Genomic DNA, 26,463 nt, shown 5'->3' with positions numbered 1-26,463 from the left:
ACTCTGACAATTCTGACATTCTAAGAGCGAGGTCATTCTTCGTTTCTCCAGCTTCTAGCAATGTTCGCACGCGCGACACGCTTTGCTGCATCGTCGTCTGCATCAATGACCTTGCGTTCGACCGTCATACTGCGCGATACGTTGGTGCGATCGAGCGAGGCGACCGGCCTGGGATTGCCTGGTCCATGCGCACCCGGCCATGATGGACGTAGCATGGTGACCGTCGCCCAGTCCCTCGCCCACCCGCCATCGCGACCGTCATCTTCATTCTGGTCATCATCATCATCATCATCGTCGATGTCGTCGTCGATCAAGGCTGTCAACGCGAGCATGGCGCCGATGAGCTTGAGCGTCGCTCGCCTTCATGCCAAGACAATGCACTCGTCGACATCCTCAGCCCCTCCGCCAAAGCCAGAGCCCACAACCAAGCATCCGGATTCAAGCAAGGTGCCGCCATTCATTGCCGTCTCTGGATCCGCGAGTGGAACGCCCAATGCCCAGCCAACTGCTTCTGCTCCTACTCCTCCTCCTCCTCCTCAAGCAACGAGTTCTGCAACGGAAACGTCGTCTCAACCATCATCTGCAAGGGCAGTCACACCGGAGCAGTACTGCATGGATCTAGTCAAGTACGCTGGAATTTTGGCATGGGTTGGTTTTGCAGTGAACAACACACTTACTTTGCTTGCTGCTGTTTCGACAGGAAAAATGATTACGAGCACTATCTGGAAACCTTGCTGCTTCCGAAGCGCGCACGAGATGTGTCTTTTGCTGTGCGCGCTTTGAACGTCGAGGTGGCGCGCGTGAGGTGAGCAATGTTGCCGCGAGTTTCCATGTTGGTGTTTTTGGCTGCTGTTATGGTTGCTCACCCTTCAGGCGCGTTCGTCACAGCGATGTTACCACTAGCAAGCACGCAGGACGTATTCGCCTCCAATTCTGGCTGGACGCCGTTGCCGCAGCTGCCAAGGTAACTGACTGCAAGTGATGTTTCAATCTCTTCAAAAAGCCCCCCAGCTCTCACTTTGGCGTTATTGTGCATTGGGGAATTGCAGCAACAGGGCACACCGCACCACCCTGTAGCTCAGGCACTTCAGAATGTATACAAGACGCAGAAACTCACTTCACGATGGGTGTCGCGGCTGATTGAAGAGCGGGTACGCATACAGCATTTTCGTGCTTGCAGGTGTTGCCACACCCTCACTCAACTGCGCACCTTTGCTTCTCAGACAAAACTTCTTGATGACAAACCTTTTGGCACGCTTCAAGACGTCGAAACCTATGGCGAGAATACGTATTCTGGGTTGCTTTATCTGTACGAATGGGGACAAAAATATATTCAGAGGTTGTTGTTGCTGCACGCTCACCATTGATCCGCGCTGCCTCTCTTTCGACTCTACAGAACTCTCGAAAGCATGGGCATCCAAAGCATCCAAGCCGATCATGCCGCCAGCCACGTTGGCAAGGCAGAAGCGATCGTCACGCTTCTTCGCGCTACTCCTGCAAATGCTTCCAACCGTCGTGTGTACTTGCCAATGGAGCTAACTGCCAAGGTACGAGCGAGCTCATGCATAGAAAACAATGATTTACAGCTTCACATGCTGACTACAAGCTTTTGTAAAATTCCCATAGCACGGAGTTGTGCAGGAGGATGTCGTGCGAGGAGTCAACACGAAGGCTCTCCAAGAAGTCGCGTATGAATTGGCCAGCAGCGCACACGTCCACTTGCAAACTGCCCAAGCCATGGCTGCAGATCTGCCCGCTGGAACTGCTAAAGTTTTGCTGCCCGCTGTAAAGCTACGACGAGAGTTTGTTTCGACATTCAAAGGTGTTTTTTGTGCGCTCATCTTGTTTCTTGGTATTTTTGTGGTTTCGCTAGGTCCCTTGTGCCGAGTTTCTGGAGCGGATTCAGCAAGCCGACTTTAATTTGTTCGAGCCTTCGCTGCAGCAACGCAATCCAATGCTCCCCTTCAGTTTATTCAAGCATTCGTGGCGCAAGACGTTCTGAAGCTGGCCGCTCGTGTTGCTGATTGATTCTGTTGACAATGTAAACAGATACAAGAAACGGAAATTGGGGAAAAAACAACAAGTTGAACATTTGATTTCAAGAAAAGTAACAAAAAGCGGGGAGAACAATGCTTGGAGCAACAAGGACGAGAAATTCAAACATGCAGAGATGACGAACAATCCCAACAAAGCGCTCTACAGCGGCAAAACGAGAGGTCAGCCAGAAAAGGCAGCAGCATGCAATGGCGATTAATTGGCTTCTTGCTGTGGTTGGTGGCGGGCAACGCCTGGCAATTTCTCGTCGCGCATGATTATACGAGTGTTGTATCCGCCGCAATCGCCACACCTCAAGCCAAAGACGTGGAATGGAGCGACAGATTTCGTGTTGCAGTCGTTGCACAAAATCGGGTCCTGCATCATGAAAACAAAAAATCCCTAGTCAGATTGCTCGCATCACCAGGACAAGAACAAATAAAAATGGCCACAGCAACCTACCCTTCGATCACGGTACTCTTCGGGCATGGGTGTGTTTGCAATCTCCATATCGATCATTTGCCAATGCGCCTTCATGTCAACCACACACTTGCTGCACATCGGGCATGTATACCTGTTCAGCAGCGACACGCGAGGTCAGTAACCCAAAGGACACAAAATCAACCACCGAACGAACGAATGCAAGAAAAATCATCTGTTGGGTGGATTCCTACTTTGATTGTTTTAGCATGCGACGAAGGCACTTGAAGTGCATGGGATGTCCGCAACTGAGCATTTGCACTGCTTCTCGCGAAGTAAACAAAAACTGTTCCACCAAAAGACAAACGAAAGGAATCAGCACAAGGTCGGCGTGGGAGTCAAACGAGAACAAGCAGCAGTCAGCAACAACAGCTGCAAATCGCACATACCTCGAGACAGACGGGGCAGTTTTGGTGAAGGGACTTTTCGGTGCAGCGGTGCTTGTCGCGGAGTTCGACGTTGAAGCAAGAATCGCACGTCTTGCAGTGAAAGTAGTTTTCCGCACCACCAATGCGACAGATGCCGCAGCCAGTGCAGTGGAACTGCTTCTTTTGCACTTCGTCGTCGTAAAAGCGGCAGATTTCGCAAAAGTACGCACCCATGGTGACGTTGCAGCGGCCGCACGTTTGCGTTGGGCTCTGCTCAAAGTTGCACTCGGTGCATTGCACCTTCGGCACAGCGTGGCGGTCGAGCTCGTGGTTTTTCACCTCGTTGTGGCAGAGGCGGCACGGAAAGTACTCGTTGCAGCACGGCGCAAAGAGCTTGCAGCGACGCTTGTAGTGTTTGCAGCCATATTCGACCACTGCAGGCTCTGCAGCTTCGTCGTCCGAATCGGAGAAGGCCGCCTCTGCCGGCGCCTCCTCGTCCTCTGCTGGTCCAAAATCCTCATCATCCGGTATGTCTTCGTAGTCTTCGTCGTTGTCGTCGGCCTGCTGCTGCTGCTGCTGCTGCTGCTGCTGCTGTTGCTGTTGTTCGTCGACTGGCAGGTTTTCGTTCGCATTGTCCAAATCCATTCCAGTATCGTTGTGATCAGCGGCACCAACAGCACCGCCAAGTCCGCCGGCGGATTGCTGCTGTTGCTGGGTCGTTGCCAAGCTGTCATCGGTCGTGTCCATGTTGTCCGTTCCCGGGTCTTGGTTTGTCGGTGCCTAAGAAAACAAACATGACAAAAACCCGAACAAACGTCAGACATCTCAGGTTTTGAAACCACAACTGTCGTACGGATTCCTCGTCCATCGTTTTGCAAAGGCAGTGACAATTTTCGCTCAAAAAATTGTGCTCAGATTTGAAACGCAAAACGGAGGAAAAGACAAAAACAAAAAAAAAGCAAAAAAAAAAAAAATGAAAACCTCAGCTTTTTTTTTTTTTTTTTTTTCCCAATGACATAACACGTTCGTTTTTCAATGACTTTGCATTATATCAAAACGCGGTTTTCTTTGAGCATTTCGTTGGGTTTTCGCTGTTGCTGAGGACTCGAAGTGCGGCTTTTGAATGCCGCAGAATGAAGCTTTGACGAGAACCCCTTCCCTTGGTTGGAGTGGGCTTTTCAGTGCGAACGAACGGCAGACGAGCGAGCTACAGCCAAGCAAGTCTCGCTTGCCGCCTGCGCTGGGTCCCCCCCCCCGACATACGCAGCCGTCCACCAAGCCAGGCCACTGCGCAAAACCAACCAGCATCTTTGTTTCTAATGTCGTGGATTGCGCAGGCCGTGACGGCGGAGGCCAAGCAAAGAGGTACTCCCATGCTCATCCAGCCATACGAAAACGTCCGTGTCCTGTCTCTCCTGTCGCCCCGCCGTCTCCGCAACTTCCAGCCTCGCACTCACCCCCCCCCAATCACTTGCCATTGTCCACCTTCGACCAAATGCGCCAAAAAGCCCGCGCGAGACCGACACGCACGCTTCCAATGCAGGCCAAGAAACGGGCTTTGGCTTTTTTTTTTTTGTTTTTGCTGGTTTTTTTTTTTTTTTTGGTATTACCTGAGCAGGCGCTGCGACGTCACCACGACCCAGCAGAGCGTTGATGAAATTCCGAGGCATGCTGAGAAGGCGATTTTGTTGTGTGTTCCTAGCCGGAAACAAAGCTCACAAACGAAACCCGAACGACCGAAAAAAGGAAGAGAAACCGGGAAGAAAATGCTGGTCAAAAAAAAAAAAAAAAGTTTGAAAAAAAAAAAAGCTTCGCAAAACGATGCTTTTTTTCAATGGAAACTTCAATAAAATAAAATACAATGTAAGAGTGCTGTTCTGAGTTTCTAGAAAAAGAAAGAGTTGATGAATGCATTCTCAATGGTAATGAATAACAAGTAAGGCGATTCTCCAATCGCAGTCTAACAAAACAGCAAAAACTAAACCATGCCAAAGAACAAGGGTAACAGACCAAAAGCCCTTTGTCGTTGTTCTTGTGTTTGCTTGAGTGTGTGATGGATGAGAGAGTGTGTGCGTGTGAGTCAGTGAGTGTATGAGTGTGGGTGGGTGGCATTCGGGTTTGTGCTGGTGCTCGCCTTTGAGTTTTGCATTGGGAAACACATGGAGATGGATTTTTCATTTTTCTGCTTTTTTTTTTCCCTTCTGTCCGCTCTCTTTCTCTCTTTCTCACACTCACGCTGCCTCTCGCCTTTGTCGTTTTTGCTGAATGCTGCTTCTGCTTTGTGCTTGGCTCGCTCCGGGGGGGGGGAAGTCCTGTCGCGTTGTGGCTGGTCCTCTTTCCTTTGATTCTTGTCTTTTCTTTTCTCTTTCTTTTCTCTCTCCTCTGCTGCTGCGTTGTTGGCTTTGAAACTGGTGTCTCACGCTGTTTGTGACTGTTTGTTTGGTTTTTGCGTTGTTCCTGCTGCATCGCAGGCAAGGGTGGCAAGAACAGGAGGCGAGGAAAGAACGAAAACGAGGGCGAGAAGCGCGAGCTCGTTTTCAAGGAAGACGGCCAAGGTACAGTCAAGCGTCTCTCGGTCTTCTCCGTCGTTCTTCTCCCTCTGGTGCAAAGGAGGGGGCGAAGAGGGTCATCCATCGCGGGTGCCAAGTCTGATCCACCCGCGCTTTGAGACGAGCTGTGCAAAATCGCCAGCCACAGCCGCGCTTTTCGTCGTCCTTCATCATCATGGCACAGCCATGCATGCGTGCACTGTCTTACAGAGCGTTGGCACTATCAAAACGCCGCCTGATGCTGTTCGGAGAGCTGTTCGGAGAGCGCGCGATCGGTCATCCATTCAGCAACGACGACGTTGCAGCGATGTCGCAATACAGTTCCCGCCACATTTTTTTCCTCCCCTTTCGTCTACATCAAACCATATTTTTGGCTTCACTTGGCACTCACGATATCATCCACCTTGATACATTGCAGAATACGCTCAAGTCGTCAAGATGCTCGGCAACGGTCGTCTTGAAGCTGTCTGCTTTGATGGCCAACGCCGTCTCTGCCACATCCGCGGCAAGATGCGCAAGAAGGTAAGCCGGTCCCATCCTGCATTTGTGGATGATCTTTTGGTGCGTTTGCTGATGTTGGATCCTTTCTTTTGTCTGCTTCAATCGACAGGTCTGGATCGCCCAAGGCGATATCATTCTGATTGGCCTCCGCGACTACCAAGACGACAAGGGTGATGTCATTCTCAAGTACACTGCCGACGAGGCCCGAAACCTCAAGTTGTACGGCGAGCTTCCCGACCATGGTGAGAACGAATTTCCTTCCCTTCCAGTTTTTTTTTTTTTCTGCCTGCTCGGTCTTCGTATCTCTATGTTGCTTGTTCTCATTCCATTTCCGTTGTATACCTGCTCCATCCTTTGATGCTCTCTACTTTTTTTTCTGGTATCCGCCTCACAGCCAAGATCAACGAAACCGACAACTTTGGCGAGGGCGACCACGACGACGACATCCAGTTCGATTTTACCAACGACGCTTCTGGCAAGGCTGGCTCTGCATCAGAGTCCTCGTCTGAGGAAGAGTCTGATTCGGACGACGATTAAAAGACCCAAACCCCACAAAAAAGCGCGTTCTGAACTTTTGTGTTTTTGAGTTTTTTGTAGTAGCGTTTGATTTCTCCATTACAGCCCCTTTTTTTTTTCCCTTTCTATTCGTTTTCGTTCGAGGCCGAGCCTGGTTGCCACTAGCATGGCGCTCAGCTGCAGTAGTGATTCCGGTTGATCAGAACATTTCCTGTAATCAAAACTTTACTTTGGTTCTCTGCAGATGAAATCGAAGCGCTGGGCACAATCTGTCCTTTCAACCAAGAAATCCGATGGTGCTGGACGACTGCTCTAGCCCGACTTGGACTGCACACACATTTTGCACTGCTTTTGACAATTTCCTGAAGAAAAAAACATGCACTCCAAGCGCTGCTCAAGGCAGTAGCGTAGATCTAGTCAGCTCGTTGGTTGCGAAAACAAAAAGTTGTTTTGCCTTCAACTTTTGTTTAATGTTTTTCTCCATGATATACAGCATGGCTGACAACAATAACCGAGATTCAAAGGCCTACCAAAAGGCCTATTACGAGCGCAACTAAGAGCGGATCAAAGCAAGCTGACGATGCACACTTGCGCGGATTTTCAATGGCTGGTCAACAACTCTTTTCAGCTTTTTTCAGCGCAAACGCATGCTCATTCATCAAGTCGTCCGTCGCAATCCCCAACAGCCACAAAAGACTTGTTCATCTCGCTTTCCCCCCCCCCCCGCATCTCTTGTCTTCAAAAGCGTATCTTCCTCTCAACCGCAAAACTGTTTTCGCACGAGCGTCCTTTTTCTAAATTCAATTCGCTTCGCTTTTCTGCCGCAAATTGTTTGTACCCCTTTCTCCTCCTCCATTCGCCGCCGCACACCCACGCTCGCCTCCAATCACAGCGTCACCCCCCCCCTCCCCCTTTTACTCAGCACAACCAAAACCTCGCAACCCGCAACCGCAAATCCAAACCCAACAAAATTTAAACGAAAAAAACGTGTAGGTTTTGAAATCAACTGCAAAAGGCAAAAATCAAAAATCAATCCTTTTTTTTTTTTTTTTTTTTTTTGTATTTGATTTTTGCATTGATTTTTGGATTTGATTTGATTTTTTTTTTTTTTTTCCTTATCTTATTTTCACACGAACAAACACCAACACCAACAATAACAACGTCAGTCATCACAAACGAACGACCGAATGGCGCTTGACAAGAGCCGCAGCACGTCGACGCAGTCACTCGCGGCTGCCGGGATGACGAGCGCGATTGCCGGCATTGGCGTGAGCATTGGGCTGCAGCAGGCCAATCCCAACAGTCAAGACAGCGGCAGCAACACCAGCCTCAACAGCGCGGCGCGGCAGCAGCAGCAGCAGCAGCAGCAGTCACTGGAGCGACGACCAGCACGGGTGGTCCTTCCTCAGCCACTACTGTTGCGCCGTTGGCTGCGAACGGACTGAGCGCCAGCAATGGCTCGCTTGCAAGCCCCAGTTTGTCGTCGTTGTCCTCCTCCTCGTCGTCGTCGACGTCTGCCGCTCCGAGCAGCCACGCGCGCGGGCAGTTCTTCAGCGTGCTGGACGCGGGTGCACCAGACCGGTCTGGTCCGTTGTTCAAGTCGTCGTCGCTGTCGGGGATTGGACCCGGCGCTGCATCCAACTTGGCTGCGTCGTCTTCGCTCGCCGCGTCGCTGTCGTCGCTCGTGTCCATCAGCTCGTCAGCCAGCTCGTCCACCTTCCTGTCGTCGACGAGCGGTGTGTCGTCTGCTTCCTCGTCGTCCGCGGTGCAGCACTACCACCACCAGCACAGCAGCAAGCCAGACGCCACGTTTAACATGCCGCTGTCATCCCCGCACACAACCACAGGCGTGTTGTTGCCACCCGCTCCGGCGCCAGTCAAGTCGCTCGACCACAATGTGGAGAACACGCGGATGGTGTCGAATGTCTATGCCGAGGAGCTCCGCCGCGCCGGAATTGCCATCGAAGAGCTGCTCAACATGGACCAGCCGGGTGGCATTGCCATGAACGTCCTGCCCACACAAGAGGCCTTTATGCGCAACGCGGCTCTGCGTGCATCCGTCAAGTCCACCTCCAGCAATGGAAGCAATGGCAGCGGTGATAGCAACGCGACAACGGCGACCGCGTCCTCGTTCCGTCCGCGCTTGGAGAGCAACAGCAGTAACATGTCGTACGCAATTGCCATCAATGCCAACAACAGCAGCAGCAGCAGCAGCAGCAATACCAACAACAACGGCACGAATGCCAGCAATCCCAAGCGACTGGGGAGAAGCACCAGCTCCAACATTACCAACAATGGTGACTCTCATGCTCCCAGCGTTTCATTCGCCGGCTTGAAACGCTCCACATCCCTCGACTCGACCAACGAGAGCCCCACCCACTCTTACAATGGCAATCACAACCACATCCGAGCCTCCATCCTAGAAAGCCTCGCCAACGACGTGCACATTAACGAGGACTTTGAATCGGCGTTTGACGAGGACAATTCCGTGCACGACCCAAAGCTCACCCAGCTCTACTTTGACACCTTTTCCTACCCTTATGCATATCTCTCCCCGGAGGATCGGCGCAAGACGTCCTTCTTTAGCAGCATTGATGATGTCGCCAACATGCTTGACGACGAGGATGCCGTGCCAGTGCTCGATTCCCATAACAACCACACCCCCATTCGTGCCACGGTGGCGGTCGGCAGTGCTGCTCGCTCTAGCTCCATGTCTCTGCCACGGCCGTCGAGCGAAGCCATTGACGCCTTGCTCGCCGCAGTCCACGCGATTCGCGTCAACCAGATTGAGACACTTGAGCGGTTGCTGGACAGTCGCCTGGTCAACGTGAATGCGACATATCGGCGACGAGTAGCGCGAAACAGCTCCATTAGTGTGCAGATGGGTGATGAAGAGTCGCGCTCGGAGGCTGCCAAGCAAGCCGCTGCTGCTGCAATCGCCGAAGCCGAGCGCCGTCGCAAACGAGGCACCACCCTCCTCAACCCCACTTCGATGCCCGCTTCGCCGCTCGAGGCCAATCCAGAACCCGTCAAGGCGCGGAGCAGCACAGTGATTCCGTTCGGCGCTCAGCCGACCATCTTCACCACCTCCACCGGCGGCTCTACGCCCGATTCTGGCTCGCCTGCACGAACCCCGCGCACCAGCGCCGTGCTGATGGGAGCCCCAGCCGGGCTAAACGCATCTCGGACGTCGCTCAACTCCATTGGCAGTACCATTTCGGCCGAATCAACGAGCACGCTGGAGGGTGCACGTAGCAATCGGCACTCGTTCCACGACAGCCAGGCCGTCCTCTCTCACTCGAATGCAGCTGCAGAGCTGGGCGCGACACCTCGTGGTGGTAGCAAGACCAGTGTCGTCCGAGGCCACAAGCGCAACAAATCCACGTCATCCATCATCTCCACGCCGGCTGGAATGGGATCGAGTTCGCTCACCTCGTCCAGATCGCCGTCGCGCCAAGCCTCGCCAGCTCCCGAGCAGCAACAGCAACAGCAGCAGCACCAACACGTATTCCAGCAGCGATCACTAGCAGAGCAAACAGCCGCGGCGGCTGCAGCATCAGTCATGGCCCCAGCAGCAGGTGTGTCCGAAACAGCCCACGTCACTGTCGAATCGTCCCTGCTTCACATTGCGATTGCGTGCGGCGTGCTGGACATTGCTGCTGCGTTGATTGCTCGTGGCGCCCTGGTTGATACGCAGGATAGTCAAGGATGGGCGCCCCTCCACTACGCTGCACATCGTGGCAACATGCTCGCGGTTCGGTTGCTGCTCAAGCACGGCGCGCTCGTTTCACTGGTTGACTTTGATGGACGAACGCCGTTGCACATTGCTGCCATTTCTTTGGACCGACTCGAGTGTTGCATTGCTCTCGTCGAATATGGCGCACAAATCCATGCCGCTGATAGCTGGGCTGCTCGCCCAATCGACGTCTTTAACGAGCTTTCCGAGTTGCAAATGCGTTTGATTCAATCCGCAGCCACCGCCATGGTGTCGACCGAAGCGCCTGTCGCCGCACAGGGTCTCCGAGCTTTGCGCACGTTGAGCATCAATCCCGAAACACATCGGCCAATGCTGAGTCGCTTTTTGCTCGATTTCCGCGTGCTGATGCAGCACGCCTCGCAGCCAGAACTCGCCTTGGACGTGGCCGTCATTGCCTATCGCCTGTTTTCGGTGGAAGACAACCGCGGCGAACTGGTCGACATGGGCTTTTTGCGCATTGTCCAGGGCCTGGTTGGCGGTCCGGTCAAAGTGCGAACGCTAGCGATCGCCATTCTTCGTATGCTGCTGCAGAGCGGCGACTTGGAACGGGATTACCCGTCCATGATTTCGCACACAGACTGTGTCCCCCTGTGTCAAATCTTGCTGGATGCGGACACCTCGGTGCAACAACTCGATGCGATCAAGGCCTGCGAGAACCCTGGCTCTTCTGCAGTCCCACGCACAAAATCCTTCTCTCGCGAGTCTGTTGTTGTCCTGCTGGCCGACATCCCGGATGACACCACCAAGTACAGCATGAATGCTCGCCTCGATGCAGCTCGCCTGCTGTTGGCCATCACCCTGTACGATCGAGCGCAAATGCGCTTCGCCGAGTCTGGCATCGCCACGCAGCTGGTGCGTGCCATCGGCCGCGACATTGCCAGCATCGAAGCGCTTGCTCAGTACTACAACACCCGGCAACAACAGCAAAAGCAAACCCAGGAAACGCCCACCAAGACCCGCTCGTCGTCGCTCCTTCTCGGTTCGCCTTCATCCAAGCCCAACGCCACGCCACCCACCCCGCCTGCGGTCGTCATGATTGAACAATTGAGCCGTGTTTGTGCCATGACCATGCGCGCTTTCGCCAACGTCACTGAAAACATGCTGGCGCAGTCGACCATGGGCGCAAACTCGACCCAAGTCATCCTTGGCCCGACGAGCCCGCATTCTGGTGTCACCAACTTGATCAACCTCCAGCGCGAGTTTCTGGTGCACTTGTCTTCAGCACGCGGCAGGGTTGCCACCGGAGGCAGCAGTACCCAGACAACGACGCGCACCAGCCTGCCTGCTTCGACGTGCATGCTATTGGACTGGTGCCGGATGGAGACGACGCGCTCTCTTGTGCATCTTGGCTATCTTGACGTGGGCGACAACTACATGTACGGCCCTTCGTACGTGAGTGACGAGCTGGAAGTGCTCATGTCTTCAACCACCTCGGTGGGCACCATCACGCAGAAGGAGGCAGCGGCGGTTGCTGCTGCGCTCGCCCTGGCAGCTGCGTCCGGCTCTGCGCCGCCTCCAGTCTTGTCGACTCCTGCCAGTGACAACATTCCTCAGCTCCGAGGAGCGTCTATGCGCAAGCTGATTGAAATTTTGACGGGTGACGTGGACGACCAGGCTGCGCTCATGGCTACCTTCACTTCGCACACGGCTCCCATCCCTCCAGGAGAGGCCTTCTTGGACTTTTTCCTCTCCACCTATCGCAACTTTGTGCATCCAATCGTCCTTCTTCGTCTCCTCATTCATCGGTTCCGCGATCCCGACCAGTGCCACGGGATGGTATTCCACGTCGGCCCAGACCACCACCCGCTGCAGTTTAGCGACCGTGATGCCGATCTCGCGCCTGTACCCGACGTTCACAACCGTGTGGGACATGTCCTCTGCACATGGCTGTCCAACTACCGTCAAGACTTTGTCATGTGTCCGCAACTCTTGGACGGTGTTCGCGGTATGATCATCCCTCTGCTGAGTGCAGGACCAATGTACAAGCCACTGGCCAGTCAACTTCAGTGCCAGTTGGAAGATGAGGTGAGGCGAGAATGATCAAGATGAGTGGTTGATCTCGTAATTGTTTTGTATGGATAGAGGAGTTTCTCTCACAATGCTCTTTTGTTTGCCTTGCTGTTTTATGCTCGGAACAATGATTTGCTGTTGCAGCCTATGCTTGGCACGCGATCAAAGACGATCAGCAGCGGAGCACGCCCGATGTTCTGCAATCACAACTTCCTATACGTTCAAGTATGGTCTGCTTGTCTTTTTTTTTTTGTTTGTTTGTTTTTTGTTTGTTTTTTTGCTGTTGCAGTTGTTTGTTGTTTCGGGTGTTTTTTGGGACTGCTTCCTGACCTTGCTCTATTTCACCTTGCTCTTACAGTCCCGAGAAGCCATTCTGAACGAAACGTTGCCTTGTGGTGAAGAAGACTGCTCTGTCCTTTCTGCCCTTCACATGCACATTGAATCGCTGCACCGCCGACCTTCCGTTGTTGGTCGTGTCATTGAGAAGCCTTCCGCCGATAGTATGTGCTCGCCAGACTTGGTCAAGGAATGCGTTCCGCCATGCTTCCAAAAGTCCAAGACGCTCGGCAAAAAGATTCGCACGCAGTTGGATCGCTTCTCGGAACTGTCCGATCGCGATGCCAAGCACTTTTACGTCCAAAGCTGTCAACTTCTTGCGTCTTATCGCTGCAAGCTGTTCTTGGTGAAGGTAACACAACGAGAAGGGATTTTCCTCTCCCATGCTTCTTTTGCTGCAGTTGTTATTCTCACCTTCTTTTTTTCTTTCTTTTTTTTTTGTCGACCGCTTCTTCGTCGTGCTCCATTTTAGGATGCTTCTGGTGGCAAGCTCTCGCGCAGTCAGCCGCGCATTTTTGGTGTCAACATTGACCACATTGTGCTCATGGACGTCAAAACCAAAGACATGATCCAGCGCATTGAATTGCAACATCTCACCAGCTGGGAAGGCACCGCTGGTGGCGACTCGGTCGTGGTCGAGCATCACGACGGCACGCTTCGGCTGCAAACAAGCTCGGCGAACGAAACGTGGGATTTGTGCGCTCATATTCGCAAGTGCGTCGATCAGCGTCAGCTGCAAGCCAAGCATGGCGCCCCTCCAACAGAGCTGCTGCTCGCCAAGTGCTCCTGCCCGCCCGAACCCAAACTTGGCGACCGCTTCCGTCTCGACATGTTCACGGCCAGCGACTTGCTTGGCGTTCCGCTCGAGCTAGCCCGCCAGCTGACCCTGATCGAGCACTCGTTGTTTGCAACCATCACGTCAGCGGACACACTGCGCCGATTCAACTCAAGGCGAGCGGCGATGGCAGTGGCGCAACGCGTGACGGATGCGACTCGCTCTGTGGAGCGATTTATCGAACGCTTCAATCAGGTCAGTTGTTGCTTCCAACAGTTGTTGATTGCGTCAAGCTCGCAGCAACATCTTTGTTTTTAACCTTGGATTGTTGCTGGATTGTCCTTGATTTTGCTGCAGGTGACGATGTGGGTGACATCGGAAGTTCTCAACGCTGGCGAAACGGTCGAGCAACGGGTCACCGTCATTGTTCAGCTCATCAAGACCGCTCAGAATTGCCGCGAGCTGAATAACTTTAGCGGTGTGATGGAAATTGTTGCCGGTCTGAGTGCCTCTCCCGTGCGGCGTCTGCGCAAGACCTGGAAGGTATGTTTCCGTTCCTTTTCTGCGGGGGGAAACGATGCGTTTCAATGTTTCTTTTCGTGTGCAAGCTCGCATTGTCTACTTCTTTTGCTGGTTTTGCTATTCTCATCAATTGCTTGCTTGCTTGTTCTAGGCCGTTCCGCAAAACGCCATGAACATTTTCCGCGAGCTGGAAGACTTGATGTCAACCAAGTCCAACTACAAGACGTATCGTGCTGTGATTAAAGAAGCCTCCACTCCGGCGGTGCCGTACTTTGGTATGAGGCGATTTTCTTGTTCAGGTTTTCACAAGCAATCAAAAAATAGGAGAAACACTCTTTTTTTTTTTGTTTGTTTGTTTGTTTGTTTGTTTGTTTTTGACATCCCCTGAATGCTCTCTATTCCACAGGTATCTATCTCAAGGATTTGACTTTTATCGACGACGGCAACCCAGACCTGCTGCGCGGTGGCCTGATCAACGTTGCCAAACGGCGTCAGGTGTACAGCATTCTCAAGGAGATTGAGTTCTTCCAGGAACAGCCGTACAACTTGCAAGACGTGCCTGACATTCGTCAGTTCCTCGGCAAAGTCCGAAGCATGACCGAAGATGAGATGCACGCTCTTTCCCGGAAACTGGAACCGTCCGCCGCGCCAACCAGTGCGGCCGGCACTGTCAGTGGTGCACTCGCTGAAGCGCTGGGTTCTGCTGCTATTGCCGGTGTGGCTTCTGTCGCTCCACCCACCTCTTTGCCCTCGAACTGAAGCGACAAGCTGCTTGCGTGAATGAGGGTCGTTGTTGCTATATTTGTTTGTCATTTTGTGTGTCATATTTGTGTTTCACTTCATTGTTATCATTTGACTTTTTTTTTTCGAAAGCATCACTGAGCCACAATTTGTTTGAACATTTATAGCTTGGCTTTCAGCTGCTTGAACGCCTCGATGCCGTCTGGGTAGTTCATCCCGCCACTAAGGTAACATCCGGAATCAAATTAGATTTCAAATACACCCAAACTCTCGCCCAATAACCAAGCAAAACTTACATGGTCATCCACGCAGCTCCATCGACAACGAGAATCGCGCCAGTTACATAGCTGGCGGCCTCACTGGCAAGAAACAGCACCGCGTTCGCGACTTCGCGCACAGTGCCCATCCGCCCGAGCGGAATGGTTCGCTGCAGCGTCTCGTTGTACCCTGGGGGTGCCAGCTTGCTCATGCCTTCAGTGTTCTCAATCGGTCCTGGCGCGATGGCATTCACTCGGATGCCATCCTGGCCCCATTCGACTGCATGGTGGCGCGTCATGGCGTCAATGCCCGACTTGGCTGCGCCTGCATGTGCCTGCAGCTGCATTCCCGTGTAGTGATTCGTCATGGTAATGTTGATAATGTTGCCTTTCGACTTGACGAGGTACTACAGCATGTCAGCAATGTTTTCAAGTTCGAGATGGAAAGTGAGCACGCCTGGAATCAATCGCGATTGAAGCACCATCGGGAGAAATTCGAAACAGAGCCAAAACGCACCGGATATGCCGCTCTTGAGGTGTAAAACGTTCCGAGGAGGTCGATCTCAATGACGGTCTGGAAACAAACAAGAAAACAAAAAAATAGCAAAAATCAAAATCAAAAGGTTCTGTGAGCATCGAGCATCTTGCTGGAGAGCTTCGTTGGTGACGTTTTACTCACCTTGAACGCATTGTAGGACATCTTTGCAGACAACGCCAAAAAGTTTCCAGCTGCACCATTGACCAGAATGTCCAATTTGCCGAAACGCGCAACGCAATCTGCCAACGCCTTTTCGATCTGCCGAACGAATTTTAGTTGGACCGTGAGTTATGGATGCAATGTCAGCAGCAATGTCAAATCCCCCCCCCCAAAAACAGCTCGTCAGCCCAACAAGAGCGGGATGGGCCAATTTCCGCCTTTGGTCCGCCTCCGATCCAATTCATCCTCAGACTCTGGTCTCTCGCTCTCTCTCGCTCTCCAAACCTGAAACCTCTGAATTGCGTGTGCATGTCTTGATACACGTCCTCACCTGCTCTGGGACGCGCACGTCGGCCGCCAGCGCAACGCAGACACCCGACGCGCCCGCTGCCGCCGCCTTCGCAGTGAGCTCGCGCGCGCTCTGCTCCAGCACAGCCATTTTGCGCGAGACGATCGCAACGCCAGCGCAGCCGTGCTCGAGCAGGGTCTGCGCAATGTCCTTGCAAATGCCCGTGCCGCCGCCAGTGACAAAGGCAATCTTGCCGCGAAGGGCGTCGCGCGTGAAGACGTTCGCCGTCGAAGTTGCAGCCATTCGATTTTGATTGAGAACTGGACTGAGTTGACAGATGGAGGGTTGGTTTGACGAAAGCTCGATTTTTTGTTCAGGGAATGAAGGCATTATTGAGAATTTGGGCAACATCGATCAAACCAAAAAGTCGAGATAATTCGTGATGACGGTGGGTTTGCATCATCAACAGAAGAGCCCACCGACGGAACTCGCAAGTCTTCGACATTAGGAGCCATAGCTCAGCGGTAGAGCAGCTGACTGCAGATCAGCGGGTCACGAATTCGATTTTCGTTGGCTCCTCATTCTTGCGTTTCTTTTTTTTCCTTGAGTTTTTTTTTTTTTTTTTTTTTTTTGCTCCCAATGGAACTCTGCTCCCGAGTGGTTTTTTGGGGGTTTCCTTGATCTTGATCTCAGCGTGGTTTCTCGTGTTGTATTGTGCAGTTTCTCTCCTTCCTGTGAACAGCGACACGATGCTTTCATGGAACAGTCTTCGTTCCGCTGAATTTGTTTTCATCATGCAGCACTCCCAACAGCACCCGCTTCACCAACAGAACTTTCAGGCCCTCGCAAGCGCTTTCATGGAGCAGCTGCAGCAGCAACATCATCCCCTCGCTCATCCACTCGCTGTTGGGTATGCGCCGCCAGCACACTCAATCATCCCTTCGGCGCCGCTGCACCCTCCAGTTCCGGTGCTGGTCCACTCAGCCATCGCCAACAGCGACATTATGCGCGAATTGAGCGTTTTGTTGCCCTCGTATGTCATCCGCAGTAAGTGCAGCCCGTCATTCAGATCAACTGCGCTCAGGCGTTCATTCGTTGCTTGCAACCGCGTTCATTCGGTCTAATCTGACTCTGGTCTTCGCTTTGACTCCCATCGACTGAACTCTGTGTTTGTTGATGTTCTTACTCTGCTCAGCGAGTACCGCATTGGCTCCAAACGTCGTCGTCTTTCCGCTCTCCGGAGCCGCGTTCTTGCTCATGAGCAACCCTTCCATGCCGTTGAATGCGGCTTCGTAAGCTCCTGTTGCCTTGATATCGGTCGATCTGTTGACACATTGATCATACACAATCTGTGTCCTTGGCATTGTTGGCTCATACCAGCGTCGTTGAGTTTGCTGACAAGTTCAAGTCGCCCTACATTCTCGTCTCTGTGGCACATCATGACAAGAGCTGTTTAGGACGCATCGAGGACGTCCAGGCCATGTGAGTGCGCAATTCCATGTGTGTCGAAACGGTGATTGATTTTTGGGCTGTCTGCGCTGCGGAACTCTTTCGTCGTCAGATTGGGCATGAGAGGCGCATCCGTGGTTCCTGTGCGAACCCCGGCAGCCATTGCAAAGTTCATGCACACCACCGCTACAATGCTCAAGCAGCCAGCATGCGGTGTTGTTGCCCAACGGTTCCAAGAGTACCGAGCGTTGCAATTCGCGCAGGTTGCACAAATCGCCTGGGATGTGCTCAAGACCATTGGTTTGTCGCATCATGATATCGGTTTTGTTTGTTCGTAGTTTGGTCGTTGCCTGTGATTGCGGTTTTGCGAGTTCTATTCAAGAGCGCTGTCCTTCCTTGACATTGGATGCTGTTGTTGTGTCTCTTGGTGTGCTTGGCGGCGGGGGTTGTTTTTGTGTGTGTGTGATTATTTTGTTGCTGTGGTGTGATTTGGTTGACTGTCCGTACAGTGTCTCGTCCTGCAGCAGGGCCTGGGTTCTGTGGCAAATGTTGCGCAAGCCTCCATCGACCAACTGCTGGACTGTAGCCTCAGCTTGGACGCCGCTCAATGTGTCGTCAACTTTTTCACGCAGCCAAACTGATATAGTGGTGTGGATGTTGCGTTGTGAGTTTGCCAAAAAGTGTTATGCAAATTAAGTACAGTGTATTCGCTTGCCCAATCTAAGCATCAAAGCGATGAAGAAGATGCAAAGTCTCCTCATACGCCAACAAAACTGCAGCACTGCCAATGACATTGCGCAATACTGCCGGGTAGAGGCCTTTGTAGAATACACGCCACCCGCCTTCGACCTGCAGAGTTGCGCAGCGACCAAGAGACAAAAAAAACACATCGTGAGTAGACCATTCTTTCAATCCGCACGACACTCTATCCATCGACTAACCCAGCTTTGCCGTGCGCAGTCCATGATACTCGTGTACTTGGGGGCAGCAAACGACTGCACTTGCATTCGAGACTTGATCAAGTCTGCTGGCATAGCAATCATGCAAGATGCCAGCCCCGCCAGACCTCCAGACACGAGCAGCGTCGTGATGCCGAAACGAGCCGGTGGTGCTTCGGGGAGTGTGGCAAGTCCCGGCACTGCGGGGTGCTTGACAAACTCAACTACAAGCTGGCCGCCGCTGGTCACAATGACCTCGTTGTCTATGCTGGGTTTTGGTTTGACTAGCAGGGATTTCGCCTTTCTTAGTGCGTCCTTCCAGGTGGATTGCGTGGCTTCTACTGGGGGAGGATTGACTGGTGGCGGTTGAGCAGCAGCGCTCGCGACGCGCGCGCCTGCAGGCTGCGCTCCTCCTTCTGGCTGGAATCGGAGCTTGCAAATGTCAGACACAACAAAGAACGACGCCCAGCCGAGCCCATTGCGCAGACAGGTCGACCACATGCCTTGAAACAGTCCCCGAACACCGTGTTGGGCAAAAATTCGCTTGGCACAATCGGCCGTTCCTGCATAGGGCGGCTCTGATAGCTCTGCAGCTGGGCCAGAACTGAATGGCCGGAGTTGCTTCGATGCATTTTGAAGTACAGTTGCTGCCGTTTGTGGCGACGATCCAACAAAGGAGGATGGAGCGGATGGAGCTGAGCCGAGTAACCGGTTGGGGCTGCTGCTGCTGGCTTTCGACCACCAGGTGCTGTACTGGCGCTGCGACGCCTTTGCACTGGACGAAGCGTTTCCGTTGTGTGTCGTGTTCGTGCTTGTGCTTGAGCCTGGACTGGCCTCGTTCGTCGGGTTGCCGGCCTGTGCAGAACGGCCTTGCTCTTGCAGCTTGATTTTGACCAGCTCGACCGGCGACATGAGCGCGGCCAGCGATACGCCAGTGAGGCCGCCCGCGAGCGAGACTGTGCAGACGTGCTTGAGTGAGCCGTCCTGGACGGAGACGTTCATGAGGCTGCGCAGCTCGCCCATGATGCCAAATCCCGCGGCCTGGACGAACGGCCGAGCGAGCAGTGGCGGGACCATCCCGCTGTACAGGGCCAGGACGCCCTCCGTGCGCACAATGTCGACGGCACAGTGCAGCATGCCCTTGTACGCAGCGCGGCCGGTCGTCACCTGCATCTTCACCTTGACCGTGTCGAACGGATGCGTGACTACGGTGCTGATAGCGCCAGAGACCAAGCCGGCCAGAAACTCGACCGTTGGCATTTACGGGCAGCTTGTATTCGATCTCTCACTATATCTCTATCTCTCTCTGGGGTTTGATGTGTGGTTTGAGTTGAGATGTTGTGTTGGTTGAGCGTTTTGTTGTTGAGTTTGGGAGTTTGGAGCTTTGAGAAATTTGCACGTGAAATTTGATGACTGGCGTTTCTCAGATGTTGTGTTGAGTTGCGGTTGAGTTGTGGTAAATCGTAAAACTAGGATGGAGTGAAGGATTGGGGAGTTTGAGGTTGGTGAGAGGAACGACGTGGCTTTTGTGGAAACAGAATTTGCGCAGTGCACAATCTCGTTCGTTGCAATCAAGGATGAGCGGCGGTGAATAGACAGTGCATGATTGATGTGCTCGTGTAGCGCAGACTCAGTACCAGGTTTGGCTCAGTTTGGGTTGCAGTAGCTGCGATGAGTTGAAAATTGTGTGAGAGCACAAAATCGCTGCCAAACCGTCCACTTTGACAGGGTATACCATCCCCATTCGGTATAATATCCCGTGCTTTTGAGTGTTTTTATATGCTAAATGTTATTTTATACTATTCTAATCACTTCATGGGGGAGAAAAGGTCACAGGACGTGAATGAGCAAAGGCGACAAACTTTGTGCTTGACACGTTTACCAACCCAGTCGCATTGCAACTAGTTCAATGTTTCATATTGCGTATGAGTATGTCAACGTTGAATTGCAATGCAACTGACCAAGCCTGGATGGAATATTGATGCTATCGTACGTCATTTGCGGTTGAAGGGTGCTCTTCGGACAAACACAGTTGCGTAGACCATTACCGACACCGTCCCAACAAGCAGACTCGATTGCCAACAACGGACCCTCAGCACCACATTGATACAGACAACAACACACACATAAATTCAAGTAATACTGAATCCAAAATGAAATAATTTATCCAAAAATACAAAAGCAACAAGCTCAGATTCACTTCCAACCAACTTTCGCAACCACTGTCCGCAACCGAGCTGCCATCGCAACGTTCCCTGGGTCTGCATCGCACCCAAACCTCACCGAGTAAGCATCAATACGCGACTTGAAATACACACCAACGTTGTGCTCGAGCTTACCTTGTTCAAATCGCGCTGCAAGTGCCGATATTGGCGAATGGAGTTCATTGTGCACGCCCAACCTGAATGGATGACGACATTCAAATGAGAACACAGAAACAAGACACAGCTACAGCAAAAACATTCAAAGATCTTCCAACCTGAGCTCACAGGTCGATGCCAGCTCGCAAACTACCGAAGCGGCTATTTGTTGCGAATCCGGATCATTGGCTTGAGCCAGATAATCCTCAAGTACCCGGCACAGATTCTAGACAAAGAGTGTGATAATACAAGTGGGTATTTCCTTCCCCAATGAGCATTCTGACCGAGAGAATTGGGACAACAACGTCCATAGAAAGTCAAACCTTCAAATGTCGAGCAGAGACCGGGCCAAGACGCCGTACAAACACATCAATCGCATCAATGAATACCTAAACCAGGAGAAGAGTAAGAACGGATCGTAACACCAATCAAACAACCTTCCCTCACATACTTTGCGCAATCCAACATGGTCTTCGCCGCGCGCCTGCACCAGCAGTCGTGAAAAAGCCTGATCAACCTCACTGATGCGCAAATGTGATGTCATAGGACTTGGACACACCACCTGCAACACGGCGAGCATGGTTGCGTAAAGGGCTTTTGCGAGCTGAACATGCCGTTGCGTAGCTTGAGTATGTAAACTCTGCAACACGGTGATCAACGCACCAAGCCAAGGAATCCAGTCAATCCAAGGCAAGACTCCATCAAAATCAACAGGAAAAAAACCCGCCACCAACCCTTACTTGTAGGACAGCTGGTGCCAACCCATTCCCGCAAAGAAGCGCGGCAGGCACAAGCTCAAAGACGCGTTGTAGTCCACCGAGTGCCAGAATCTTGTTCTGTTGCTCATAGTCTTCATACAGGTTGATGAGCTGAGCTATCAACAGCGCATGGTGGGTTGCGAGAGCCGATGCCTGAAACGAGATTACCAATCAGCAGATCATTGTCAAAAACACTGTCAATCACACAACTCGGACAAACACCCTACCCCACACTAGCACGGATACAAACACACGACCAAACACAATGACCAACTGACCGGAGCTAGTTCCACGAGTCCGCACAATGCCAGTTTAGCTTCAATCCTGCTGCCAGATTCAGGTTTGTCGGACAACCATGCGACGAGAAGCGTTCGAAAAAGCACATCGTGGTGCACGCCAATCCATGCTTGAGCACGATCCAGCTGTGTCGTGAATTCACGGGTGACTCGGCAGCACTTGGACGCAGCACTTGCATCAACGAGCTGGACGAGGCTTTGTCGCAGTTCAGCGCTCGAGTATGGATTGCGCGACGCCAGACCCGCGAAGAGCGACAGCAATGTGACTTTTGGGGTTGTTGGCAGTCCCGCGCTGTCTTGATCTGCTGGGTCGAGCAGCTTGAGCCTGGTCGCGCAGTCGCAGGTGGCGGCGTTCGCAGCCTGGTCCGACTGCGCATCTCGAGTGCCATCCACCGACGCCATTGCGGCTGCGATGCACTGAACGGCATCCTGACGAAATGCCTCAATGGCAGCGACATGGACGGGCAGGTCTGGCGCATCCAGAACGGTCGTTGTGTCAATGCGAATCGGAGGAAAGCCCGCCACGACAGTCATTCCTGATCGCTGCTCGTTGGTGCACACAAAAATCAGAACTGAGTTTACCAGAGAATCTTAAGGCGGATATCAGTGACCAAACACTCGGTGATTTACCCCGTCCATCCAGCGTTTGACAGCTCCTCAAAGAAATCGACCGACCCAGCAGTACCGCTCTTCTTCTTTTTCCCCCCCCCCCTACTTCCCATCGTCTATGAATTCACTCACAGAACATTAAAACACGACATTTGTGACAGATTTCAACACGCTTGAATGCTTCATTCTCTCCCACAATTGCAGACGGGATTGTTACGTAAAGCTGGGTGAATGGACTCGATTCAATTTTACGTCACTTGAAAATTTGCTCCTCTTCGTCCAAATCTCACTTTATCGATCCATAGTTTGCTCGGCAGCGGACGCTAGCTTAAGGGCTGCATCGACAGTACGAGAGGAACCACAAAGCGCATGGCGCTGGTTTCGAGCTCGAGACTATGGGACACTAGACGTTGAGGCGCGTCGCCTGTGAAAGGGCATCGCTTAATCAGTACCATCGAAGTGGCCGCGAGGGGCAGAGCCAGAAGCCTCGCACTGGCAACGCAAGGAGAGAAAACGCTCTCTCCTGCAACCAATCTCTTTTGTTACGATTGGGCCAGTGCGACCCGAAGCGGAGCCTGACGGACGTCCCATCTCGAGCCCGGAGCCAGTTGTCTGCTCGCTCCTCATGTCCTTCCGTGAGTCTATCTGGAGGCAAAAATATCAATTTGAAAAGCAAAATTGTCTCTCGGATGCTCCAAGGATCGGGAGTGGCAGGCCGCTAGCCTTGAACAATGCCCTGAGCGCAGTCATCCGCCTTTTTCCATCCTCTTTTCCCCCTTCTATTCCCCTATTTCTGGAAAACCACGATCATCCTTACTTATTCAACGAAACTGCCAAAATGTCGTGCTGATGAGCTACAAAAGAGATGGAATCAATACAGCCATCTATTGAGGTTTGGACATTTGCTGCACTCATTTTCGGCGAGCACCGTTGGTCAAACGAGCTTGCTTAGCTGCCTGAGCAATACCGCGAGCACTAGCAGAGGTCTTGGCTGGTGGTTTGACCACCGCATCTTGGTCATCGTCATCAGCAGTCGCGACAGAGAAGGCACGCTTGTTTCCGCGCTTGATGCTGGGAAAGTCAAAACCGCCAGTATCATCGGCGATAGTCCAGGAGTCAAGCTGGGATTTCTTGGCGGGCTTTGAAGCGGCATTTTTGCTCTTGCGCATACGCAGGGGTTTGCGGCGATCGTCCTCGTCGTGCGAGTCATCGGCGTCACTCGCATCGTCCTCGGCTACCAGTCCAGCGTACCGTTGGAAGATTGCACCAGTGCCTGCATCGTCGTCATCGTCGTCGTCATCGTCATCCTCATCCTCCTCATCGCTTTGCTGGTTGCTGCCGTCAAAGTCGCCCAGCTCGAGCGACGATACGGTTGTGACGGTGACCAAGCGCTCGGGATCCTTGTACTCTTTCGTCGCCTTGTGTCCGGCCATTTCCTTGGCGCGCTCCTCAGCTTCCATGCGCTTCCGCTCCGCCTTGGCCACAGCCATACGCGCATCACGGGTTTCATCGAGACGCTAGCAATCCAACCAAGGGGGTCTCCAAGAGGTGAGTGATTTTTGGAAGTTGAGAATTCAGCCGGGCGAATCCATTCGATCCATCCCATACATTCACAATCATCATCATCATCATCATCATCATCGTCAACAACAACACTGGGTACGCTTCAATCATGCATGTGAGAACTCACCGCCTTGCGCGCCTTGAGCTTGGCTTCGTGCAGAAGCTTCTCCTGCTGCTGCTGCGCCTCCTTACGACGCTGCTCCTTTCGCTTGCGGAATCCAGTTAAAAAGTCCCTATTCCAAGATGATGTTTTCCCCAATTAAAGTACACATTGATTGCAACCATCTAGTGAGACATCTCCAATATGAAGCCAGCACACATGGTTACCATACACCTCGCTCGACCACTGCTTTCCACGTCCCCCCCTCCGGCACAACCGAGCTCATACTGCCAAGGTCTGAGCCTTTGATACAAGTGTTGTTGTTGTGGTGGTGGTAGTAGGGGGGGGGGGTTTGTCGCTTACACGCGGTTCTGTGCATCAAAGTCAACGACCAGCTTGGTCTGGCGATTCTTCTTGGAGCGTCGCTGCTGGTCCAGTCCATTACCACCGCCACCGCCACCGCCACCGCGTGTGAGATGCAGGCCGTTCGCTGCTCGGGGCTGGTTGGACTTTGGCGGCTCGTCGGACCGACTGCAAACCGCGGATCCATTGCGAAACTCTGTATGAAATGAAAGTGGACTGCGTTGCTCAGATTCCGCTCACAACATTGGGATGATTCTTTGCTTTCTAATGATTCAATGCTCTCGTTGCATTGAGTATTTCAAAAGAGCAAGCTCAGTCCATTCAAAACAAAAGCTCGGCTCAAATGCTGCTGGCTTTGCCTGGACCGGCGTTCGTCCTGGACACGGTCCGCTTGGACAATGGTAAGCCAGCAACAAAACCTACTGAACATGACCGAATCGACTTGTCCTCAACTTCACCTTCCTTTTGATCTTTTGATTGAGAGCAGGGACTGTGCTCGATGCTTTTGCTTTGACTGCGAATCCGAATGCGACGCGATTGCCGCGCGTGCTGCTCAACCGAGCGCAGGAAGCGACCGACCTGGCAGGCGAGCACCACACGGTACGCACTGCATCGTCCATCTGGGACGCGTCGCTGCAGCTCGCACGCTGTCTCGAGCGGCAGCACGACCGCCTCGACGATCCGGACTTGGCGGTTGCAGACAAGCATGTGCTCGAATTGGTGAGTAAAAGAATTCTCAGAAGTCCAACTGGGAACTCATACTCACAAAAAAAAATCAACAAACACACCAACCTGACCTCCGAAAAAAAAACTTTTGGTGGCAGGGCGCAGGGAGTGGACTAGTCGGGTTGGCCTGCGCAGCTTTTGGAGCAAGGTCGGTTACTCTCACCGACACGGCCAGCGTAGTTGCCTCCATACTGGAGCCCAATCGACAGCTCAACCCTGCGCTGATGCCGTATGTGAGCTGCACTGCCCTCGATTGGCTTCATCAGTGAGTCAAAACGCGCAACAATGAGCATTTCTGACCATTCAGCTTGAAACTCACCTGCACCTCGTCAGAGAGCGGGACAGACAGCTAGTACCAAACGCCATCGATGTGATTGTTGCAGCGGATGTCGTGTGGGTGGCGGACTTGGTATTACCGTTGGTCAGAACCATTCGAGGTAGCGTCAATCTGTCCTCCTCCTCTTCCTTCCGTTGTCGATTCTGTTGCATCTTACTTTGTATTCTTTCTATCGCTTGATTGTTTCATAATCCTTCTATGCAGCCCTCGCCAGTGCCTCAACGATCGTGCTCCTCGCTCACCAAACGCGTTCAGCCCAGGTGGACGAAGTCCTGTTCGCCGCTTTGGCCGAAGCCGGTTTTGTTGCAACACCAGTCGCTAGCATCACCATGCATCCCAGCTATATGAAGCCTGGCATACGGATAGTCAAGTTTCGTCTTGGGGGGTCAGTGGCCACCCTCTGATTCACCAGTCCACCCGCGTTAATGTTTTGGCCCAACACCGTTCTTTTCAAGGTATCGACCGTCGGAATGTCCTCTTTTTGGTGTTGTTCTGTCAGCCTCTGTATTCACCATTCGCTTTGAAGTGCGAACAGTACAGTCCTAGTTTTTCCATTTGTCCAATCCGCTCAGTCCGCTGCGTGAAATTCGCGTTGGTACGAAAATTACTTTCTTCTGCACACCCCCATTCCAGATGTGTGCTTCAAGATGAAGGCTTCCAGACAGATGCGCATACACCCTACGCTGATGTTAAAAGTCCAACAGCTGTCGAGCACGCTCGTTGGACGAAGAGATGCTCGTCTTTCTGGCTTTTCGCTCCAACCGTTTTTCCAACAGTGTTCTTTCTTTCGCGAAACTTGGACTCTCGACGACTCTATTTTTGTGATCTCGATGGTTGAAATCAATACGAACACACGATGGAAGGAAAGGGGGATTTCTTTTCCAAGTCAGCTTGACGACTTGCCGAAAAAGCAATGATTCATCGCGCGTCATCGAACTCGACATGTGTATTTGTTGTTGTCTTCCTTTTCTTTTCTTGAACCTCATCCTCGGTGCAATTTGACAACGCGCCTATCGCTCGGAAATCTGAGGAAGAAAAAGTCAGCCAATTGCGAGGGAAGAACGCTGAAGCCGGTTTTCCACATCTTGTTTTCTCGCTCCCCCCCAATTTGCCTCACCCGTTTTGTTTCCCC

The 26,463-nt window shown here is 52.5% G+C and overlaps 10 protein-coding genes and 1 non-coding gene across 11 annotated transcripts; 6 read left to right on the top strand and 5 right to left on the bottom strand.

Annotated features, from left to right (window-relative positions):
• The first annotated feature begins 37 nt into the window (after positions 1 to 37).
• Positions 38 to 2,089, top strand: CAOG_03363 (phytoene synthase). Its single transcript, XM_004364145.2, has 8 exons — positions 38 to 626; positions 701 to 805; positions 889 to 964; positions 1,050 to 1,151; positions 1,224 to 1,309; positions 1,397 to 1,547; positions 1,627 to 1,785; positions 1,874 to 2,089. Exons 1-8 carry the CDS (start codon positions 61 to 63, stop codon positions 2,000 to 2,002), a joined length of 1,374 nt encoding a protein of 457 aa, XP_004364202.2. The 5' UTR covers positions 38 to 60; the 3' UTR covers positions 2,003 to 2,089.
• CAOG_03362 (CHY zinc finger family protein) lies at positions 2,010 to 4,739 on the bottom strand. Its single transcript, XM_004364144.2, has 5 exons — positions 4,493 to 4,739; positions 2,904 to 3,662; positions 2,709 to 2,800; positions 2,497 to 2,608; positions 2,010 to 2,412 (listed from the first exon to the last, which is right to left on the bottom strand). Exons 1-5 carry the CDS (start codon positions 4,550 to 4,552, stop codon positions 2,251 to 2,253), a joined length of 1,185 nt encoding a protein of 394 aa, XP_004364201.2. The 5' UTR covers positions 4,553 to 4,739; the 3' UTR covers positions 2,010 to 2,250.
• Positions 4,740 to 4,824: 85 nt separating this feature from the next.
• Positions 4,825 to 6,566, top strand: CAOG_03361 (translation initiation factor 4C). Its single transcript, XM_004364143.2, has 5 exons — positions 4,825 to 4,883; positions 5,354 to 5,437; positions 5,850 to 5,953; positions 6,042 to 6,174; positions 6,327 to 6,566. Exons 1-5 carry the CDS (start codon positions 4,868 to 4,870, stop codon positions 6,467 to 6,469), a joined length of 480 nt encoding a protein of 159 aa, XP_004364200.1. The 5' UTR covers positions 4,825 to 4,867; the 3' UTR covers positions 6,470 to 6,566.
• Positions 6,567 to 7,513: 947 nt separating this feature from the next.
• On the top strand, positions 7,514 to 14,705 carry CAOG_03360 (hypothetical protein). The gene is made up of 7 exons (XM_004364142.2): positions 7,514 to 12,230; positions 12,360 to 12,440; positions 12,574 to 12,903; positions 13,024 to 13,581; positions 13,684 to 13,869; positions 14,000 to 14,123; positions 14,255 to 14,705. Exons 1-7 carry the CDS (start codon positions 8,265 to 8,267, stop codon positions 14,605 to 14,607), a joined length of 5,598 nt encoding a protein of 1,865 aa, XP_004364199.2. The 5' UTR covers positions 7,514 to 8,264; the 3' UTR covers positions 14,608 to 14,705.
• Positions 14,620 to 16,152, bottom strand: CAOG_03359 (peroxisomal 2,4-dienoyl-CoA reductase). Its single transcript, XM_004364141.2, has 5 exons — positions 15,875 to 16,152; positions 15,526 to 15,642; positions 15,364 to 15,420; positions 14,886 to 15,253; positions 14,620 to 14,811 (listed from the first exon to the last, which is right to left on the bottom strand). Exons 1-5 carry the CDS (start codon positions 16,133 to 16,135, stop codon positions 14,751 to 14,753), a joined length of 864 nt encoding a protein of 287 aa, XP_004364198.1. The 5' UTR covers positions 16,136 to 16,152; the 3' UTR covers positions 14,620 to 14,750.
• Positions 16,153 to 16,339: 187 nt separating this feature from the next.
• Positions 16,340 to 16,411, top strand: CAOG_09491. The gene has a single exon. It is a non-coding gene; the product is annotated as a tRNA-Cys (tRNA).
• Positions 16,412 to 16,626: 215 nt separating this feature from the next.
• Positions 16,627 to 17,922, top strand: CAOG_03358 (hypothetical protein; the record flags this gene model as incomplete). Its single annotated transcript, XM_004364140.1, has 5 exons — positions 16,627 to 16,879; positions 17,028 to 17,124; positions 17,213 to 17,314; positions 17,394 to 17,607; positions 17,791 to 17,922. 5 exons carry the CDS (start codon positions 16,627 to 16,629, stop codon positions 17,920 to 17,922), a joined length of 798 nt encoding a protein of 265 aa, XP_004364197.1.
• Positions 17,923 to 17,953: 31 nt separating this feature from the next.
• Positions 17,954 to 19,625, bottom strand: CAOG_03357 (solute carrier family 25). The gene is made up of 2 exons (XM_004364139.2): positions 18,223 to 19,625; positions 17,954 to 18,130 (listed from the first exon to the last, which is right to left on the bottom strand). Exons 1-2 carry the CDS (start codon positions 19,477 to 19,479, stop codon positions 18,002 to 18,004), a joined length of 1,386 nt encoding a protein of 461 aa, XP_004364196.1. The 5' UTR covers positions 19,480 to 19,625; the 3' UTR covers positions 17,954 to 18,001.
• Positions 19,626 to 20,896: 1,271 nt separating this feature from the next.
• Positions 20,897 to 22,184, bottom strand: CAOG_03356 (hypothetical protein; the record flags this gene model as incomplete). Its single annotated transcript, XM_004364138.1, has 5 exons — positions 21,616 to 22,184; positions 21,320 to 21,490; positions 21,139 to 21,219; positions 21,031 to 21,063; positions 20,897 to 20,968 (listed from the first exon to the last, which is right to left on the bottom strand). The coding sequence occupies exons 1-5, from the start codon at positions 22,165 to 22,167 to the stop codon at positions 20,897 to 20,899; spliced, it is 909 nt and encodes a 302-aa protein (XP_004364195.1). The 5' UTR covers positions 22,168 to 22,184.
• A 969-nt stretch (positions 22,185 to 23,153) lies between these two features.
• CAOG_03355 (hypothetical protein) lies at positions 23,154 to 24,456 on the bottom strand (the record flags this gene model as incomplete). Its single annotated transcript, XM_004364137.2, has 3 exons — positions 23,154 to 23,759; positions 23,933 to 24,038; positions 24,269 to 24,456. Coding segments are annotated over 3 exons (900 nt in total), but the record flags the coding sequence as incomplete, so codon positions are not given.
• Positions 24,457 to 24,611: 155 nt separating this feature from the next.
• Positions 24,612 to 25,735, top strand: CAOG_03354 (hypothetical protein; the record flags this gene model as incomplete). Its single annotated transcript, XM_004364136.1, has 5 exons — positions 24,612 to 24,669; positions 24,756 to 24,988; positions 25,093 to 25,259; positions 25,328 to 25,431; positions 25,536 to 25,735. 5 exons carry the CDS (start codon positions 24,612 to 24,614, stop codon positions 25,733 to 25,735), a joined length of 762 nt encoding a protein of 253 aa, XP_004364193.1.
• Positions 25,736 to 26,463: the final 728 nt, after the last annotated feature.

This window comes from Capsaspora owczarzaki, assembly GCF_000151315.2.
Source record: "Capsaspora owczarzaki ATCC 30864 unplaced genomic scaffold supercont2.4, whole genome shotgun sequence".
Taxonomy (NCBI): Eukaryota; class Filasterea; order Ministeriida; family Capsasporidae; genus Capsaspora; species Capsaspora owczarzaki.
Note: the sequence above shows the minus strand (reverse complement) of the source record. Positions and strands in the feature narration are given on the sequence as shown.

What these genes read in the sequence shown, in the direction of transcription:
- CAOG_03363 (XM_004364145.2), top strand. Translation starts at nt 61, where the DNA reads ATGTTCGCACGCGCGACACGCTTTGCTGCATCGTCGTCTGCATCAATG. An exon ending in TACTGCATGGATCTAGTCAA is followed by an intron (nt 627 to 700) that starts GTACGCTGGAAT and finishes CTGTTTCGACAG; the next exon opens with GAAAAATGATTACGAGCACT. An exon ending in CCGTTGCCGCAGCTGCCAAG is followed by an intron (nt 965 to 1,049) that starts GTAACTGACTGC and finishes GGGGAATTGCAG; the next exon opens with CAACAGGGCACACCGCACCA.
- CAOG_03362 (XM_004364144.2), bottom strand. Translation starts at nt 4,552, where the DNA reads ATGCCTCGGAATTTCATCAACGCTCTGCTGGGTCGTGGTGACGTCGCA. An exon ending in ACGTCGCAGCGCCTGCTCAG is followed by an intron (nt 3,663 to 4,492) that starts GTAATACCAAAA and finishes TTGTTTTCTTAG; the next exon opens with GCACCGACAAACCAAGACCC. An exon ending in CGCATGCTAAAACAATCAAA is followed by an intron (nt 2,609 to 2,708) that starts GTAGGAATCCAC and finishes GCTGCTGAACAG; the next exon opens with GTATACATGCCCGATGTGCA.
- CAOG_03361 (XM_004364143.2), top strand. An exon ending in TTTCAAGGAAGACGGCCAAG is followed by an intron (nt 5,438 to 5,849) that starts GTACAGTCAAGC and finishes GATACATTGCAG; the next exon opens with AATACGCTCAAGTCGTCAAG. An exon ending in GCGGCAAGATGCGCAAGAAG is followed by an intron (nt 5,954 to 6,041) that starts GTAAGCCGGTCC and finishes TTCAATCGACAG; the next exon opens with GTCTGGATCGCCCAAGGCGA.
- CAOG_03360 (XM_004364142.2), top strand. Translation starts at nt 8,265, where the DNA reads ATGCCGCTGTCATCCCCGCACACAACCACAGGCGTGTTGTTGCCACCC. An exon ending in ACAACTTCCTATACGTTCAA is followed by an intron (nt 12,441 to 12,573) that starts GTATGGTCTGCT and finishes TTGCTCTTACAG; the next exon opens with TCCCGAGAAGCCATTCTGAA. An exon ending in TCCGGCGGTGCCGTACTTTG is followed by an intron (nt 14,124 to 14,254) that starts GTATGAGGCGAT and finishes TCTATTCCACAG; the next exon opens with GTATCTATCTCAAGGATTTG.
- CAOG_03359 (XM_004364141.2), bottom strand. Translation starts at nt 16,135, where the DNA reads ATGGCTGCAACTTCGACGGCGAACGTCTTCACGCGCGACGCCCTTCGC. An exon ending in ACGTGCGCGTCCCAGAGCAG is followed by an intron (nt 15,643 to 15,874) that starts GTGAGGACGTGT and finishes TTCGTTCGGCAG; the next exon opens with ATCGAAAAGGCGTTGGCAGA. An exon ending in GGAGCTGCGTGGATGACCAT is followed by an intron (nt 14,812 to 14,885) that starts GTAAGTTTTGCT and finishes ATGTTACCTTAG; the next exon opens with TGGCGGGATGAACTACCCAG.
- CAOG_03357 (XM_004364139.2), bottom strand. Translation starts at nt 19,479, where the DNA reads ATGCCAACGGTCGAGTTTCTGGCCGGCTTGGTCTCTGGCGCTATCAGC. An exon ending in ACTGCGCACGGCAAAGCTGG is followed by an intron (nt 18,131 to 18,222) that starts GTTAGTCGATGG and finishes GCAACTCTGCAG; the next exon opens with GTCGAAGGCGGGTGGCGTGT.